The following is a 17,991-nucleotide window of genomic DNA, read 5'->3' on the forward strand; positions in this document are numbered from 1 at the left end:
ATACGAGCTGTGACAACATGCAGGGAGCTCTGGATTACGCTAATGCCTTGTCCCCCAAGTCTCTCTTAAGGTGAGATCAACCGCTAGGCCTCAGGACCAGAGCCAGGGTGTGGGTGTGACTATTGTTTCTGTGTGAGAGGGGTGTATATGCTGCAGCGTTATATGTGTATAGAGATGTATCGCTAGTCTTAGCCCGGCTGTGTCTGTTGCAGTGGAGAAGGCGGTGCTGCTGGGAGTTGTAGTGTGGGAATAGTAAATGATCTACTCCCGCTTTCCCAGGCTATAGATATACACCGGTATGAGCGGGTCTCATTGCCTATAGCACGTGTACATGACATTGTAATGATTCCTCTGGGGAAACATCCCTTCCCTTAACTGCCAGTGACATAAGAGCTAAGTGCCCACTGCCCTGGGGATGTCATATGTTACATGTGACTCTCAATAGACTCATTCTGACTTCACTGGAGGTAACACACTTGTGTAAGTGATCACTGACTCCTGTCTGTACAGCGCTCAGCTACTGGATGTACTGTGTGTGTGTGTGTATAGTGAATAAAGTACCTCTCTTGTAAAATATAAGGATATTATAAGTTACAGAGGAGTTTCATGACCATATACAGGTCATGGAACCCCAAGGTAACTTCTAATATCCTCATATTTTGCAACTGGGGGTACTTTATTTATTATAATACACAAGTTTCAGTGAGTCATGTGACAGAAATGACATCAGAACTCACCGTTTATAACTGATGACATCAGAACTCACCGTTTATAAGGATATAATTTACAATATATTCATGGCTTTTGTGTATTATATAGTGAATAAAGTAGCCCCTCTTGTAAATTATAAGGATATAATAAGTTACCGAGGAGTTTCATGACCATATAAAAACACAAGGCCAAGTGTTTTAATACAGGTCATGGAACTCCGAGGTAACTTATAATATCCTCATAGTTTGCAACTGAGGGTACTTTATTTATTATAATACACAAGTTTCAGTGAGTCGTGTGACAGAAATGACATCAGAACTCACCGTTTATAACTGATGACATCAGAACTCACTGTTTATAAGGATATAATTTACAGGATATTCATGGCCTTTGTGTATTATATATATATATGTATACATATATATGTATATATGTATGTATGTGTGTATATATATATATATATATATATATATATATATATATATATATAGTGAATAAAGTACACCCTCTTGTAAAATATAAGGATATAATACACAAAAGCCATGAATATCCTGTAAATTATATCCTTATAAACGGTGAGTAGTGATGTCATCAGTTATAAACGGTGAGTTCTGATGTCATTTCTGTCACATGACTCACTAAAATTTGTGTATTATAATAAATAAAGTACCCCCAGTTGTAAAATATGAGGATATTAGAAGTTACCTCAGAGTTCCATGACCTGTATAAAAACACTCGGCCTTCGGCCTCGTGTTTTTATATGGTCATGAAACTCCTCGGTAACTAATAATATCCTTATATTTTACAAGAGGGGGTACTTTATTCACTATATTATAAGTTACCGAGGAGTTTCATGACCATATAAAAACACGAGGCCGAAGGCCGAGTTTTTTTATAGAGGTCATGGAACTTCGAGGTAACTTCTAATATCCTCATATTTTACAAGAGGGGGTACTTTATTTATTATAATACACAAGTTTTAGTGAGTCATGTGACAGAAATGACATCAGAACTCACCTTTTATAACTGATGACATCAGAACTCACCGTTTATAAGGATATAATTTACAAGATATTCATAGCTTTTGTGTATTATAAATATATATACACATACTCTGGCATGTCCATGACATCACTGAAATAGTCCATTACAAAGAGAATTGAACTTTAACACCAACTAATCAGGGGACTGTTCCTTCCTGCACAGTAACTGCAGCCACAGTATCAGTTTCTAGTTACCACCACCAATATTTATTTATGTGCTTGTATTAACCTGACCCAAATGCTTTATAATAGAAAATACTATAAATAACCAAAGAATGAATGAACATGCACTCCTGGAGCCAGGCGATGAGGTAAAAACAAAGTTTATTCCATATTGTTAAAAGTTACACGTCCTAACGCGTTTCGTATCCAACGATACGTAATCATAGGTACCTATAATTACGTATCGTTGGATACAAAATGCGTTAGGACGTGTAACTTTTAACAATATGGAATAAACTTCGTTTTTACCTCATCGCCTGGCTCCAGGAGTACATGTTCATTCATTCTTTGGTTGTGAATTCAGCTCAAGCTACAGGTTTGGGGCACGGCACCCAAGCCAACCGCCTACTTTGGTGAGTGCGAGTAAGGCTGATTTTATTCATGTTAAATATTTTCTATGGATTGTATCCGAAGGTGACGGACCTGGGGTCTTTACACCTAGATCACTAACCCCATCGGATGAGCTGCATTTCTACTTTGTCTAGCAGCTTATATTGAAATGCTCGGGGGATTCATGCTTCCGGGCTACTATCTATTAGTTGAATTTTATGTAGTCAGGGGTTTAGAGCCGGCTATACATGTTTGTTATACTATAAATAACCTTATTTACCCATGGTGTGTATGGTACAGATATTTATGGGTATTCCTGTTTTTCTGCATATGGCTCGGCGTGCAGATATCAAGTGCTGGTTTCTGTTGCCATAATACTTATTTTGATTCTTTTTATTTCTGTTCTGATCCCAGAAGGCAATTTCAATGTTTTTCTCTTAATCCCTCACTCCCCACAGCCATGGTTAAACCCCCCTTAAACATTTATTTGCATGTGCTAATGGACTTGTCCCTCCTGAGAGCTGCCACAGGGTCACTTATCATGAATATGAGACTGAAGTGGGGGTGGGGAACAGCTAATAGAGTGTAGCTGTTTGGTAGTGGTGTGTTGCAAGTAAAGTTGTCCCCCAGTGTAGATTCTATACCTTTTAAACTAAGCAAAATATATGCTCTTAACCATTATATTACTTCTCATTCATATTTGTAATAATGGGGTAGTAGACTTTCAGTATGTTATAGAGTGCCCTGTTCCTAGCAACTTTGCAATTGGTCATCATCATTATTATTTTTTTTAATTGTTTATGGACTTATTTGCCTTCTCTAATTATTGTTCTGTGAGTTTACAATTAAAAAAAATCCTTATCTTTTTATTCAGGCCTCTGCTATTCATATTTCAGTTTCTCATCCAAACCACTAAGCTAAACAAGACGCTCTGATTTCTTAAACCCACTTGTGCTATTTCTTAGCACAAGTAGGTTTAAGAAATCTGAAAATTTAGAGAATAAATCCATACAGCCACAAACAAAGTTCTTTTTTCTTTTCTATTTCATTTGAATATCTATTACTCCTTATCCTTCCTCTGTACTCCCAATAACACAGGTTTTTAGGTTTCTAAACTGTGGGTCTCAGCAGTGACTGGGAGGGTGTTATTTTTATGTAACGGTAACCTTGCAGTGGAGAAGGAAAGCATTAGGTTATTTAGGGGGCTAGTGCTTTATCATGAGCTATAATTCCTGTTTTGAGATACACGTGCAGTTTACACAGAACCCAACTGTTTTTTTTTCAGTGTTACCTGGAAACCATAGGAATATCATATTACACATGTTGATCCGATAATGGATTGTCCTTGTTTTTTTCTCATTATTATTATAACCACACATTTTTATAAAGTAAGAGTAAAGGCAAGATATTCTGCAGAAAGGTACAACTGTAGGTGTATACCAGGGATCCCCAACCTTTTGAACCCATGAGCAACATTCAGAAGAAAAAGGAGGTGGGGAGCAACACAAGCATGAAAAATGTTCTTGGGGTGCCAAATAAGGGCTGTGATTGGCCATTTGGTAGCCCCTATGTGGATTGTCAACCTACATTGAGGCTCTGTTTGGCAGTGCACCTGGTTTTTATACAACCAAAACCTCCAAGCCTGGAATTTAAAAATAAGCACCCTCTTTGAGGCCACTGGGAGCAACATCCAAGGGGTTGGAGAGGAACATGTTGCTCACGAGCTACTGGTTGGGGATCACTGGTGTATACAATGAACATACAGATTACAAAAATACTACCTACAATAGATACAAGAGGTTAAGAGAGCCAAGCTCACATTCTAAAATGATGTCAAGCAGTAAAGTGGAATTGCCCTATCAATGCCCATGTTCAGACTGAAATGGAACAAATATAAGACATAACTTTGTTTCTCTCTGACAGGATATTTTGGGCCTGCATACAGACATGACAGGCTGGTTCAGGCTAAATTGACCATGTTTTCCTAGAGTCCCATGCTCACATGTGGTGGAGCTTTAATTCTTGGCTTTCTTCTCCTCAGCAGGAGCTCACAGGTTCATTCTCCTCCTCTTCCTCCATACTTCTGCTGGCTTCTCATGGAGTCCAGTATAACACACTAGACTGTAAGCTAAACAGGGTAGGGACCTCCTTCCTACTGTGTCTCTTTAACACATGGCGCATAATATCTGTATTTATACTTATTTATTATAATGCTTGTCCTCCCTGTGTGTACTTTTGTACATTGTACAGGTACATGGTACCCATGTAGCACTTTATAAATACAGTTATACATACATAAAAGTATTCATTTCTTCAAATCCATTTTGACTACCATTATACAGTCTCCTTCATTAACCCACCATATGACATATCCCAGGACATGAGCTGCAGCTGCTAAAATTCACATCTCACTGAAACATCTATGGAGTTGACATGTTGGCTGTCTGCAGAAGGGAACAAGCGGGCAATAGCCCAACTTTAAACATGGCTAAAAGGTGCTGAAATTGGGATTTTAAGCTCCTGTACTGCCAAAAGGATTGTGAATAAGGAATGCAAGAAATTGAGCTTCTGCTAATATTAGCCTATGGGAGCCTACAGCAGTCTATCATAAATTGCTCAGGAATTTAAGCCCCTTAAAGGGGAAGGAAACCTAGTTGGCACAAACCCCCCACCCCCCCTCCTGTTTGTTGCCCACCCTCCCTCCTCCCCCCTGGCCTACCTGTCCCGCTGGGCAAATGCCCCTAACTTGTTACTTACCCTTCTGCGCAGGTCCAGTCCAGGGAGTTCACAGACGACATCTTCTTCCATGTGATCTTCTTCCTGCTGTGAACGGCGCATGCGCAGTAGAATCATCTGCCGGTACGATCTACTGCGCATGCGCGTGACTTTTGGCGCATGCGCAGTAGATCCGTACCGGCGAAATGATCCTACTGCGCATGCGCCAAAACGCCGTTCACAGCAGGAAGAGGATTTCCTTCCCCTTTAAGGGGTAATAAAAGGCACTAAGTTTGCCCTGGAGCAGTAACCCATTGCACCAATCAGCTGGTAGAATTTACCGGTCATCTGTTTAAATCAAATATCTTATTGGTTGCTATGGGTTACCGCTCCTGGGCAAACTTAGTGCCTTTTATTACATATGGGGGATAGTATTCAATAACGTCTGTCTGGACCCTATGATGTGCTGTGTACATGACAATCATTGCTAATCTCCTTACTGAAATTTTTCATAGCAACTAATTACATCATAAAAGTTATAATTGTGCAGGTAAAACACAGTAAAATCATTTCTCAGATCTGAAATGTGCATTTCTTAGCTAACTGAGCGATTCACCTATTCTGAATTATCACCCCTCGAAGAAAACAAAAGTGACAAACTAAGCATTCCTCCCAGTCTCAAGCTTTGTCATTGCCTGATAATGTGAGATAGACCTAACTTTCCATGTAGTTCAATCTGCAGCCATTGTTTCTACATATCATAAATCCCAGCTTGTTGCTTGGGGAAGCCTTCATGACTTTCAGAATAGGGGGTTCTGGATGTGAGGAGATTATGCATTAGGCATGTCCCTAGACATTTGGGCAATATTGCAGATGGCTAATTCTTTTTAAGTAAGTAACACGGCTGTTAGCTTAATTATGGAGAGTGACGGTATAATAAAGAAGAGCAGAAACTGGGACTCAGGAGAAGAATAGTAGGAGATATAATTATGGAACATAATGAGATGATGTAGAAAGAGGTGTTGAATTTAAATCTTTTTATTTAAGGAATAGCTGATCTCTAAAAGTTTTTCCTTAAAAAAAAAAAAAAAAAGAAAACGTGGGTATACGTCATTTGGCATAGTCTGTAGTTTTTTCCATGGCTCTTGAAGTTTCTATAACTTAATTTTTCCATCATGGCCAATAATTATATATATTTAGTGATACATATTTAGTGATGTGCCATCAGCATGGGATCCGTTATCCAGAAAGCTCAGAATTTTGGGAAGGCCATCTCCCATAGACTCCATCTTAATAAACATTCTGGATAACCAGTGCCACGCCAATCAAGTCCATATCTGTGTACGGTACATATGTAGGTAGAACAGTGCTACATGCAGACTTTGTCGTATACACCATACATGTTAGTGATGTGCGGGCCGACCCGTTACCCGCGGGTCGGGCGGGTCCCGGTCGACCTCGCACTGCTCCTCACGGGTGGCCTGCGGGTTGAGCTCTTCTCCTGCTCTCCCCGCCCGCCACCCTCAAATGCAGACATCCGACTTCCAGTTTTATAATCTTGCGTCTGCTCGCCCCGCCCCTTTTGTGACGTCATTGTGCCGTCCTTGGCGTTGTGGGTCGGCGCAGGTCTATAAAAGGACCCTGGAAGCGTGGGTGGGGGCAGGCACGGGTTGCAGCAGGGCGGGTTAGGGTCGGGTGCGGGTCAGGAAAACCCTGACCCGCACATCACTAATACATGTTGCACAGCTATCATTATTTTGGGCCACTCTGGTACTGTCAGAGAGAAATGCAAGATGTAAAATGCCTTTGGGATACACTGGCAAACACTGGCAGCAATAAGTGGCTTCTTTAAAAAAAAAAAAAAAAAAAAAATTCCCAAATCAGAGTCCAGCAGGTAGACCTAAGTTGCTTATCATGATCATTTATGGTGTTTACAGAATGGAGGGATAAGAGAAAGTGAAGGGATATGCTTTTGTTTGTTTCTCTTATTTATTTGGCTTTTCATGAGTAAAGAAACCATCTGCCTTTTGTGTGATCCAGGAGAGCTCAGGGATTTCAAACCACAAATTACTAAATGAGATTGATATGTCTCACTGATGGAACAATAGAAGAAAAACATGATTGCAACTAAAGCAAAAATTATGATATTCTGCTTTCCTCCCATAATCATTACTCAAATACTTCCAGTTTAGAAGACACATTCTTCTAGTAAAATGTGAGGGTAAAAATGATTGTGCACCCCAATGTATTCCAGATTTAGGTGGGAAGAGGCTACTGTATCTACGGTTTTCTAATATCCACAGGGATAAAATGATACAATTCAAGGCGCTCCATCAATAATATATTACCCCCCAAGACTGAAACGAATGGGCAGGTCAGATGAGGGACAATGCCACAGATGCAAAAACCCCAACGCAAGATTTTTCCATATGATCTGGGAATGTGATGTTATTTCTAGTTATTGGTATGCAATTATAAGGTATCAGAATCAGAACCTAGATGTTCCAGGGGTGAAGTCCCCTATGGTATGCCTGCTGGGTGTGGTGGATGAGATGGTACCCCTAATAAATATAGTTACATAGTTAAATCAGGTTGAAAAAAGATAAAAAGTCCATCCAAATGAAAACCCAGCATCCATACACACACCCCTCCCTACTTTCACACAAATTCTATATACCCATACCTATACTAACTATAGAGTTTAGTATCACAATAGCCTTTGATATTATGTCTATCCAAGAAATCATCCAAGCCATTCTTGAAGGCATTAACTGAATCAGCCATCACAACATCACCCGGCAGTGCATTCCACAACCTCACTGTCCTGACTGTGAAGAACCCCCTACGTTGCTTCAAATGAAAGTTCTTTTCTTCTAGTCTAAACAAAACCAGGAATCTCGTAAGGGCCACTTTATTCTACGCCAAAGAAATGGTTATGGTAAAGTGGAAAAGTCCGTACCCCTCCCACAGTTAAACAGTGGAAGGAATTAATAAATAAAACACTACCACTCATCAAACTGACTTGTTCTGCAAGAGCTTCACCCGTAAAATTTTAGCCTAGTCTTTTGTCTATGGCTTTTTGTCCCTATTGACTATTAGAAATTTCTTCTTTATACCAAATACCCAAAAAGATGTTTATAGGGAGTTAAAAGGATTCTGTCATGATTTTTATGATGTAGTTTTTATTTCTCAATTACACTGTTTGCACTGCAAATAATTCACTCTCCAATATAAAATGTCATTCCTGAACCAGCAAGTGTATTTTTTTTTTTTAGTTGTAATATTGGTGTGTAGGCAGCCATCTCAGGTCATTTTGCCTGGTCATGTGCTTTCAGAAAGAGCCAGCACTTTAGGATGGAACTGCTTTCAAGCCAGCTATTGTTCCTCCTACTCAATGTAACTGTCGCAGCGGGACCTGGAATTTACTATTGAGTGCTGTTCTTAGATCTACCAGACAGCTGTTATCTTGTGTTAGGGAGCTGTTATCTGCTTACCTTCCCATTGTTCTGTTGTAAAGGCCTCCATACACGGGCCGATAAAAGCTGCCGACAGAACGAGTCGGCAGCTTATTGGCCTGTGTGGGGCCATCCAACGTGCTTCCCCTATGGTTATCTGGCCATCTCGATTGGGCGGGGTAAAAAGTCCTGTCGGATCTGTGCGTTTATGCGGTCCCCAGATCCGACTGCCCATATCGGATGCATTATGATCCAATAGTTGGGCCCTAGGGCCCACTATCAGATCAGCACTATATCGCACACCTCAATGTGGACATACCTGGGAGATATCCGCTCGTTTGGCAACATCGCCAAACAATCGGATCTCTATGTCTATGGCCACCTTTAGGCTGCTGGGGGGAACTTGCAGCGCAGCAGTAGCGATTGACGTTTATCAGAGCACAAGTCACATGACTGGGAGCAGCTGGGAAATGAACAATATGTCTAGCCCTGTGTCAGATTTCAAAATTAAATATAAAAACAACTGTTTGAGCTTTTGAGAAACAGATTTCAGTGCAGAATTCTGCTGGAGCAGCACTTTTAACTTATGCATATTGAAAAATGACAGTATCCCTTTAAGAAAAAAAAAAAAAACCTGAACCAAATCCTAATTTGCCTATGCATATGAGGGGCAGATAGAGACAAAAAGAACTGTGCGTTGCGTGTGCAGTTAAACATTTTTGTACTTGTGATGAAAAGTCATGTGATTTTAAGGATTCTGATTCAAGTCAGCCAGCCAAGAGAATTCCCCTGAATTGTACTGAAAAGGTCCGAATACTGGACCAATTAATATGAATATAGATTAATATTATTCTAAAATATTATTACCAAAGATCATATGGGGTGTAAATCCTAAGTGCCCACACCTCATACACTAGAATTGGTAGAATCATGCTGTTCAGCTGCTTTTCATCATTATGGACTGGGAAATGTGTGAAGCTAATTACTGAACGAAACTAAACTGAAGCTTGTTTTTGAGTTGTTGCTATTTTGTATGTACCTATACATTAGTACTATGCATGCTGAGCTGTTTACTTGCGATCTTTTGCATTGACATGTTGTGTTTAGATGATGTGATTTCCTTAAAAGGATTATGGGATTTACATTAAACTAAGACTGGCTGGGAATCAGATTAAAGTAAATTGGTTTAGTTAAGAGGACCTGACTGTAATTGCACCCAGGGTATTCTGGGCATTCTGTGCATATAGTACAGTGATAATCAAAACATTTCTTCCTTGCTAGATTCCATTTCACATGTTGCTGAATGGGAAATGCTCCATGTGCCCTCAATTGCACATTGCAAGAAAACTATTATGCCTTTCCAAGTGATACATGAATAGTAATATTATTGCATGCCATAAAGCAGCAGATTTCCAGTTCAGCAGAATGGGAAGCAACTGCCAATGTGTACACCCCCGTAGTCATTGCCCCATTGCTGTACCTTTCCCTATATTGCTGGTGTCTTTGCAGAGTGCAACATTATCACTACTATATAAAAATCAAGATTATATTAATGCACAAATATTTTTCTTAGTTCCATAATGTTTCTCTTCATACATCTGCAGATCCGTCACTAATGTCGGTACATCACTGACACGGCGAGTGTTATTTCCACCTCTTCCTGAGCCACCACAGCGACCTTTCCGAGTCTCCAACTATGACCGAAGCAGCAAGAAGGGGATTGTGGCAGGAACTTTAAAGGAGCTCATTGAAAAGGTACATTGGTTTTCTTTCGTCATAGGAACTTTCCTGTTTAAAGGAACAGTAACATCAAAAAATGAAAGTGTTTTAGTGTCAGGGCACACGCTCAGATTCGGGGGACTCTCCTCTTCTTTGGGGTGACTAATCTCCCCAAACTGTCTCCCGCTGGCTAGAGTGTAAATCACCGGCAGAATGGCACTTTGTTTTCCGAAGTTGCCTCACAAGGAAACTTTGGGTGACTTCAGACAACTAAGCGCTCTGAGTGCCATTTTTATTAGTTTAAGGGTCAGGGCACACACTCAGATTCGGGGAGATTAGTCGGCCAGCAACAAATTTCCTCTTCTTCGCGGTAACTAATCTCCCTGAACTGCCTCCCGCCGGCTAGAATGTAAATCGTCGGCGGGAGGCAGTTCGGGGAGATTAGTCACCCCGAAGAAGAGTATATTTGTTGCCGGGGCGACTAATTTCCCCGAATCTGAGCGTGTGCCCTGACCCTTAAAGTAATAAAAATATAATTCAGTGTTGCCCTGCACTGGTAAAACTGCTGTGTTTGCTTCAGGAAACTAGTATTGTTTATATAAATAAGCTGCTGTGTAGTAGGTTACACAGCACACAGCAGACAGATTATGTAGGACATAATGGTGTTATCTGTTATCCACTATTTAACCTGTGCCATATAGTCTTATTTCAATTTCCACCATTGCTCCACAGCAGCTTGTTTATATGAACTATAGTAGTGTTTCTGAAGCAAACAGATCAGTTTTACCAGTGCAGGGCAACACTAAATGATATTTGCATTGCTTTAAAACACTTAAACTTGTTGTTATTACTTTTCCTTTAAGTCACTATCTCTCCGCTGGCTTTCCTATATTTTTATCAAGCCCTTTTTTCATTGAACAACTGTATATTAGATTCTCACTGTTGGGCTAAGCTAACCTTCTGTATTTCACACAATACAGAGGAGAGTTTAGCCTCTAGGTTATGAGTAAATAATTAAAATAATTTCTTCCCAAAACTGCAAATGCAATAAAAGGTATGGGATCCATTATTCAGAAACCTTTTATCCAGAAAGCTCCAAATTATGGAAAAGCCGTCTCCCATAGACTCCATTATAATAAAATAATCCAATATTTTTTTTTTCCCTTTAACTCTGTAGTGACAAAACAGTAACTTGTACTTGATCGACACTAAGATATAATTAATCCTTACTGGAAGCAAAATATTGGGTTTGTTTGATGTTTACATGATATTTTTAGTAGACTTAAGACATGAAGATCCAAATTACGGAAAGACACCTTATCTGGAAACCCCCAGGTCCCGAGCATTCTGGATAAAAGATCCGATACCTGTATCTTCAGCTTCATTTAGGTTACTATAATAAGTTGCAATGTTTTTATCATGTGTAGTAACCAGTTGCTCACTATTTCAATATAGCAGTTTATGTACAAACATCTGGGCCAATTGGTTACATTCTCCCAAAATCAGCTTGTGTGTGTGTCGACATTTCTAGTGCAGTTACTGAATAGGAGGGGTTCTTTGTCTTGGCATACTTCACCAGTGCAGCTCTGTGATATAATTCTTGTTTGCAGGAGTTACAGGTTAATAGTGATTCTTGCCACCTGTTTAATATCATTTCTGCTACAGGCCAGTGAAACTCTCTTTATACACTCTGACTTGGCAACCCTTGTGCTGGAAGAGGATGGCACAGTAGTGGACACAGAAGAATTCTTTCAGTCATTGGAGGATAACACAGAGTTTATGCTGTTAGAGGCAAAACAGAAATGGACACAAGTAAGTAAGCATTGCCGATACCATATATTTCTGTTCTGCTGTGGATATTAGAAAATGCGTGTTTTGTAAACGTGACCCCAAAGTGTAAATTTTCAGAGTCCCCTAACAAGTGAATGAGAACTGCCTTAACTCGATGGAGTTCATGTGAGGAGATCCTGAAAACCCACACTGTGAGGAGCAGGCAGTGTATTAAGATTAATGAATGTCTGCTCTATCATACATATGGGATGGTGTAATCTTCTTAGCCACGTAATCCAAGGGGGCACAAAGTTTGACCTTGAGGGTCAGTAGCAGGAAAGGTTTTAAGTGCAACTGTACATGAGAGAGACCAAAGACCATTCCCCGCATCAGTATTTTGATTGATGACCACAAAAAAAAAGGGAAAAATTAAGGTAAAGGCACACTGGCACTTGATAATAGCAACAACTTTGGAAAGTTGCTAAACTGCCAGAAAATGTAATAGGGATAATATATACCTGTAGCATCCTAAGAATCATACAAAGCCACTTGTTTTTTATCTGCACTTAGAAATTAAAGAAGAGTGTTTAGATTGGCCATCAAAGAGAAAAAAACACAAACCCACTCCAAATAAAGTTAAAATATATGCCAACTCCACAGGGCCACTATCAGAAAGAATAGGGTCCCATGCTACATACAGTAGTTGGTATGGCTCACCCCTCCAGGAGGCCTCCTGTATTAATATACTGCATACCTGGGTAGAATGGGGCACCAATGGCAAAAAAATGAACTCCCAGTAGAGCAGTGATCCCCAACCAGTAGCTTGTGAGTAACATATTGCTCACCAACCCTTAGCTGTTGCTCCCAGTGGCCTCAAAGCAGATGCTTATTTGTCAATTCCTGGTTTGGGGGTAAGTTTTGGTTGTGTAAAAACCAGGTGTACTCCCAGACAAAGCCTCTGTCTGACTGCCAGTCTACATAGGGCTACCAAATAGCCAATCATAGCTCTTATTTTGCACCACCCAGGAACACTTTTCATGCTTGTGTTGCAACCCAAATCGTTTTTACCTTTGGGTGTGACTCCCTGGTAGAATAGGTTGGGGACACCTGCAGTAGATTAACAGTCCATTGCACAGGGCACTAGTGCACATTTCATTAAAAAAACAAATCTTTATTAATCACATTTAAAACATGGACACCAGTATCTAGTGTGTCCTCCAGTTTTCCTTAAATTCCTTCCATCTTGCCCACCTGCCTCCTTCACTGCCACAAAAGTGAGTTTTCCGAAAGACTCGGAGTGCACCATTTTCCTGCTTCCACTCTCACCATTGTGACTGGTTGGCTATTGATACAAAGGTGCTTTTAAGTGTATACTGTGCTTTTAAAGAGACAGGTCTTGTTAAAAGAATCATTGTCACAACAGGTATGGGACCTGTTATCCAGAATGGGACCTGGGTTTTTTTTGGATAATGGATGTTTCCATAGTTTGGATCTTCATACTTTGTCTACTAGAAAATCGTGTAAACATGAAATAAACCCAATAGACTGTTTTTTCTTCTAATAAGGATTAATTATATCTTCGTTTGGATCTTGTAAAGGGAACTGTTTTATTATTACAGAGAAAAAGAATAATTTTTAAACATTTTGATAAAATGGAGTCTATAGAAGACAACCTGTCAAAGTTTTCTGAATAACATGTTTCCGTATAGGATCCCATACCTGTACTGAGTTTGGTATGAAAAGCAAACCAAGAAAAATAAAATCAAACACTAGGTGGCACACTCACATCTATAATCTGGAAACCGCTCATGGATGTGCTAGAAAGAAAAAGGCTGTAAATATAAAGAAGGGTTTTGTTATTTTTAGTACTTAAAAACTATTTAAAGCCATTGACATTTATTATTGCTGAAACTTTATATGTATTATTTTATTATGCCTGGGACATTGGTAGAAAGGTAAGTAAAATGTGGGCACAGTTTTTTTCCATATGTTGGTGCAGTTCTCTCCTAACAGGTGCAGAATTTTGTAAGAAACTTGAAAGCAATGTGGTATTTTTCTGTTCTTCTAGCAGAGAAACTCTAAACGTGTAGCCCAGCATGAGAAGAAGACTGGAATAGCAAACCTGACATTTGATTTATACAAACTGAACCCAAAGGATTTTGGTGGCTGTCTCAACATTAAAGCAACATTTTATGAGATCTATTCTATATCCTGGGACATTCAGTTTCTTGGCGCTAAGAAGGTGTTGAGGTGGGTAGAATCAAGGGGAATGGAGTCCCTCATTACACACAGATGCAGCTAACTGTATGTCTTCACTATGTCAGACAGATATGGTCACTCTTGATCTGAGAAGAAGAAAATCCCTTGTGTGTTTGAATGTGAAGCAGAACCATCATTTAGGATCAGGCTCTGTTATCATCCCTAGGGTGTGCACAAGCAACTGTCAGCAATGTAACTTTCAATATAAAACAGCTACTTGGCATCAGAAAAACCTAACTTGCTGGTCGAGGTTGTTAGCGCATTCTAACTATGGAGGCACCTGGTTTTTTTTTTGTGTTGATATTAATGCTTTACGGCAATTACACACAAGGCAATTTTTGGCGTTTTGCTTGCTTTGTATTTAGTTCTGTATTTGGATTCTGGGATTTGTGGTCACTCTGCTTTCCATGTGTTTGGTGCACAGATTCTGTGGAAAGTTCCAGAATTCATAATTTCAACATAGAACAATGTAAGGTAGGTGTTTAGTGACTAAGCCACCCTAAGTGGAAAATGGACCGTGTAAATCAGAGGCAAATTATTGTGTTTTCCTCTCAATATTGTAAGGGCTTACCCTGGTGGTCTAGCAGGGACTAGGGCCCGGCGGGGATGCCGAGTGGCCCTAGTTCTATCTCCTCAAGCACCAGTTCTCTATGGCGCGTGTGGCCACTCACTTCCGGGTTTACGCGTCGGGCATGTGGCTTCATTACGCAGAAAATTCAAATATTTAAAGGGACTTTGAGCTCAAACTCATTGCCCGTTGTTAGGTCTAACTCATTCGTTCCTGGGTGCAATTTTTGCTGTTTGCTTCCTGTTTTGACCCTTGCCTGCCTGACTATTCTTATTCTACCGGTATTGACCCTTGAACTCTGCCCGCACTGACCCGGCCTGTCCGACCTTGTTTGAACTCTGCCTATACCGACCCCAGCCTGCCTGACTACGCTTTTGTCTATTCCTAGAACTGTACCTTCCATCCAAAACCTTGATAACGATCGTGCCCCTTTGCCAGTCCAGAACCTTTGCTTGGCTCCTCTCTTATTAAGATCTGGCGGCATCTGATTAGTGGAGGGCTCCTCCCGAAGTGAAAGGTGGCTGCTACAGGCAGAAGCAGAGCCGAGACCAGGGAGCCTAGCACCTGTTCTGGATTTAGGGAGCCGATTGTGACAAATATATAGAGTCATGTTAGCTACAGGTGTAAGTGTAGCACCTACAGGTATAGGAGGTGGACAGTGAGAATCTAGCACCCTAGAATAGGGAGAGCCTTCATAAATGCTCTCCCACCATTAGAGAAAGTTGCCAGACTTAAGGAAATGTTGGCCCCACCCTGAACATATGCTTGCCTTTAACTCTTTTCCTAGATACACTGTACTTGTACTGTTTAAAGGAACAGTTCAGTGTAAAAATAAAAACTGGGTAAATAGTCTGTGTAAATTAAAAAATGTTTCTAATATAGTTAGTTAGCCAAAAATGTAATGTATAAAGGCTGGAGTGACTGGATGTCTAACATAATAGCCAGAACACTACTTCCTGCTTTTCAGCTCTCGAACTCTTGAGTTAGTCAGCGACTTGAAGGGGGGCCACATGGGACATAACTGTTCAGTGAGTTTGCAATTGATCCTCAGCATTCAGCTCAGATTCAAAAGCAACAGAAATGACACATGTGGCCCCCCTCAAGTCTGATTGGTTACTGCCTTGTATCCAATTAGTGGAAACCAAGAGAGCTGAAAAGTAGGAAGTAGTGTTCTAGCTATTATGTTAGACATCCAGTCACTCCAGCCTTTATACATTACATTTTTGGCTAACTAACTATATTCGAAACATTTTTTATTTTGCACAGCCTAAAGATTTATCTAGTTTTTATTTTTACACTGAACAATCCCTTTAATGTCTAATTTAGTCCATACTCCATTGCATTTCCATCATCAACCCAGTACCAAATTTAGAGCTAGAAATAATGCGACTGAGTTAATCTTTCAAATAAAAGCCTTTATATGATAAAGCAGCTGGTCTTCCAGGGCACAACTGGACAAAGAGCAACTGCTCCTTTAAGTTCCTGGTGACACCTGCCAGCATATCATCATTACAGTTCTTTAGCAGGGTTTACTGGCGCAGACATTTAGTCTCAAATTGTCCTCTATACTAGTGATTTGAGCTTACTGCCATTCTAATTCTTGTTCCTTTTTTATTTTTTTTAAATTGCATGTTTGGTTTCTGAGTAGTAAACTATTAGGAATATGTTTTTGAATTACTTCACTAAGAATATATTATTGTAAGGTTTAATTGCATAGGGATTGCTTTGTGTATCTGGCAGTGTGAACATTTTAGGGATTTCTCTCACCATCATTTAGATATCAAATACTTGATTCTCTAAATAAAATGTATCTAAGCATTAACTGTATGGCTGAATAAGACTAAACTTGAGTAATGGATGTCTTTAGCCTTCATTTATGTTTTCCAATAAACAAAAAACGTCTTATTTTTGTATTTTAGGCAGGTAATACGTGGACTTTCCTATCTGGCCCAGGTAACAGGCCATTTGCTTCTGTACGGTGGCTCTTTCGTAATGCAGTGGACCGAGAGCTCCGATGAAGAGAGACCAACTCCAAGGTCACAGCGCTTCTAGCACCAGAGCAGAACCTTCTTGAACATGGCCATCTTGACCTTGTGATGAGTTCCAGCCAATAGAAGTGATCTATTCCCCATGTTCCATATGAACAGATGCATCAGTCAGTTGTTTACCAAGAGTACTCATTTCCATGTTTTGTATTTCTGTCATGTATAAATATAACCTTTTAACTGTGTTTTTGAGCTAATTTTTGTATTTTTGACTGTTCAAAACAGGAAAAACTAGTTTATAAAGCAAGTCATTGGTACGATCTAACTGTGACAAGAGAGATTCATCATTAGGTGACCTACTGGAACTCAAAGTATTGTTTCTACTGCAAAAACGTGTAAAGAACAAGTGGCTGTTTACTGAAAGGATGTACGCCTCCATAACTTATGTGTCAATTGTTTACGGAACTCAACATAGAAGAGAGTTTTTTTTCTTATGTGACCCTTCATTTTCTGTTGAATTTTTAAAAGGGAATCTGTTGACTCTTTGCGGTGCTAGAAACCTTCAGTTGCTGCTACGTGGCTCATGTATAGATCATGAATAGATCTCATGTACCCATTGACTAATATATTTATATATAACTGTCCATACAATTGAATTTTAGAGATATATTTTCTTTTCATTTTAAATAAAAAGCTCCAATTCAAACGAGCATACACAAACTATACATGTCTGTTCTATCACTTTGCAAGGTTAATACATGAGCATTGCTAAGTTACCTATACTACCAGACTGTGTTAGGGAGCTATTACTTTACAGGAGAGGTATCCTGCCAAATTCCAAATATAGTTGTATGATAACTTTTGCATATTCAAATTAGGGGCGGGAAGGAAGTCCCGTGACTTTGTCACAAAACAAGGACGTAAAAAATTTTTTCCCATTTTTTTCCTTTCGGAACCCTAAATTGCATATGCAAATTCGAATTTGGATTCAGTTTGGTATTTGCCCGAATCTTTCATGAAGGATTCTGGGATTTGGCCGAATCCAAAGTAGTGGATTCGGCGCATCTCTACTTTTAAACTAGTTTAAAACTTGGAACTGTCTGATGTATAGAAGAGACCACTTTTCATCCAGTAGAATAAGCTACTTGATCATCTTACATGCTTTATTGTAAAGCTAACTTTTAACATTCTTTTTTACATTATAATGGCAGTAT

The 17,991-nt window shown here is 39.7% G+C and overlaps 1 protein-coding gene across 1 annotated transcript; it reads left to right on the plus strand.

The window, feature by feature from the left end:
- cidea.S (cell death inducing DFFA like effector a S homeolog) lies at positions 1 to 17,500 on the plus strand. Its single transcript, NM_001094647.1, is given in 5 exon segments — positions 1 to 70; positions 10,081 to 10,231; positions 11,861 to 12,007; positions 14,034 to 14,215; positions 16,712 to 17,500. Coding segments are annotated over 5 exon segments (666 nt in total). The 5' UTR covers positions 1 to 17; the 3' UTR covers positions 16,845 to 17,500.
- Positions 17,501 to 17,991: the final 491 nt, after the last annotated feature.

The sequence above is a fragment of the Xenopus laevis genome, chromosome 6S, assembly GCF_017654675.1.
Source record: "Xenopus laevis strain J_2021 chromosome 6S, Xenopus_laevis_v10.1, whole genome shotgun sequence".
Lineage (NCBI taxonomy): Eukaryota > Metazoa > Chordata > Amphibia > Anura > Pipidae > Xenopus > Xenopus laevis.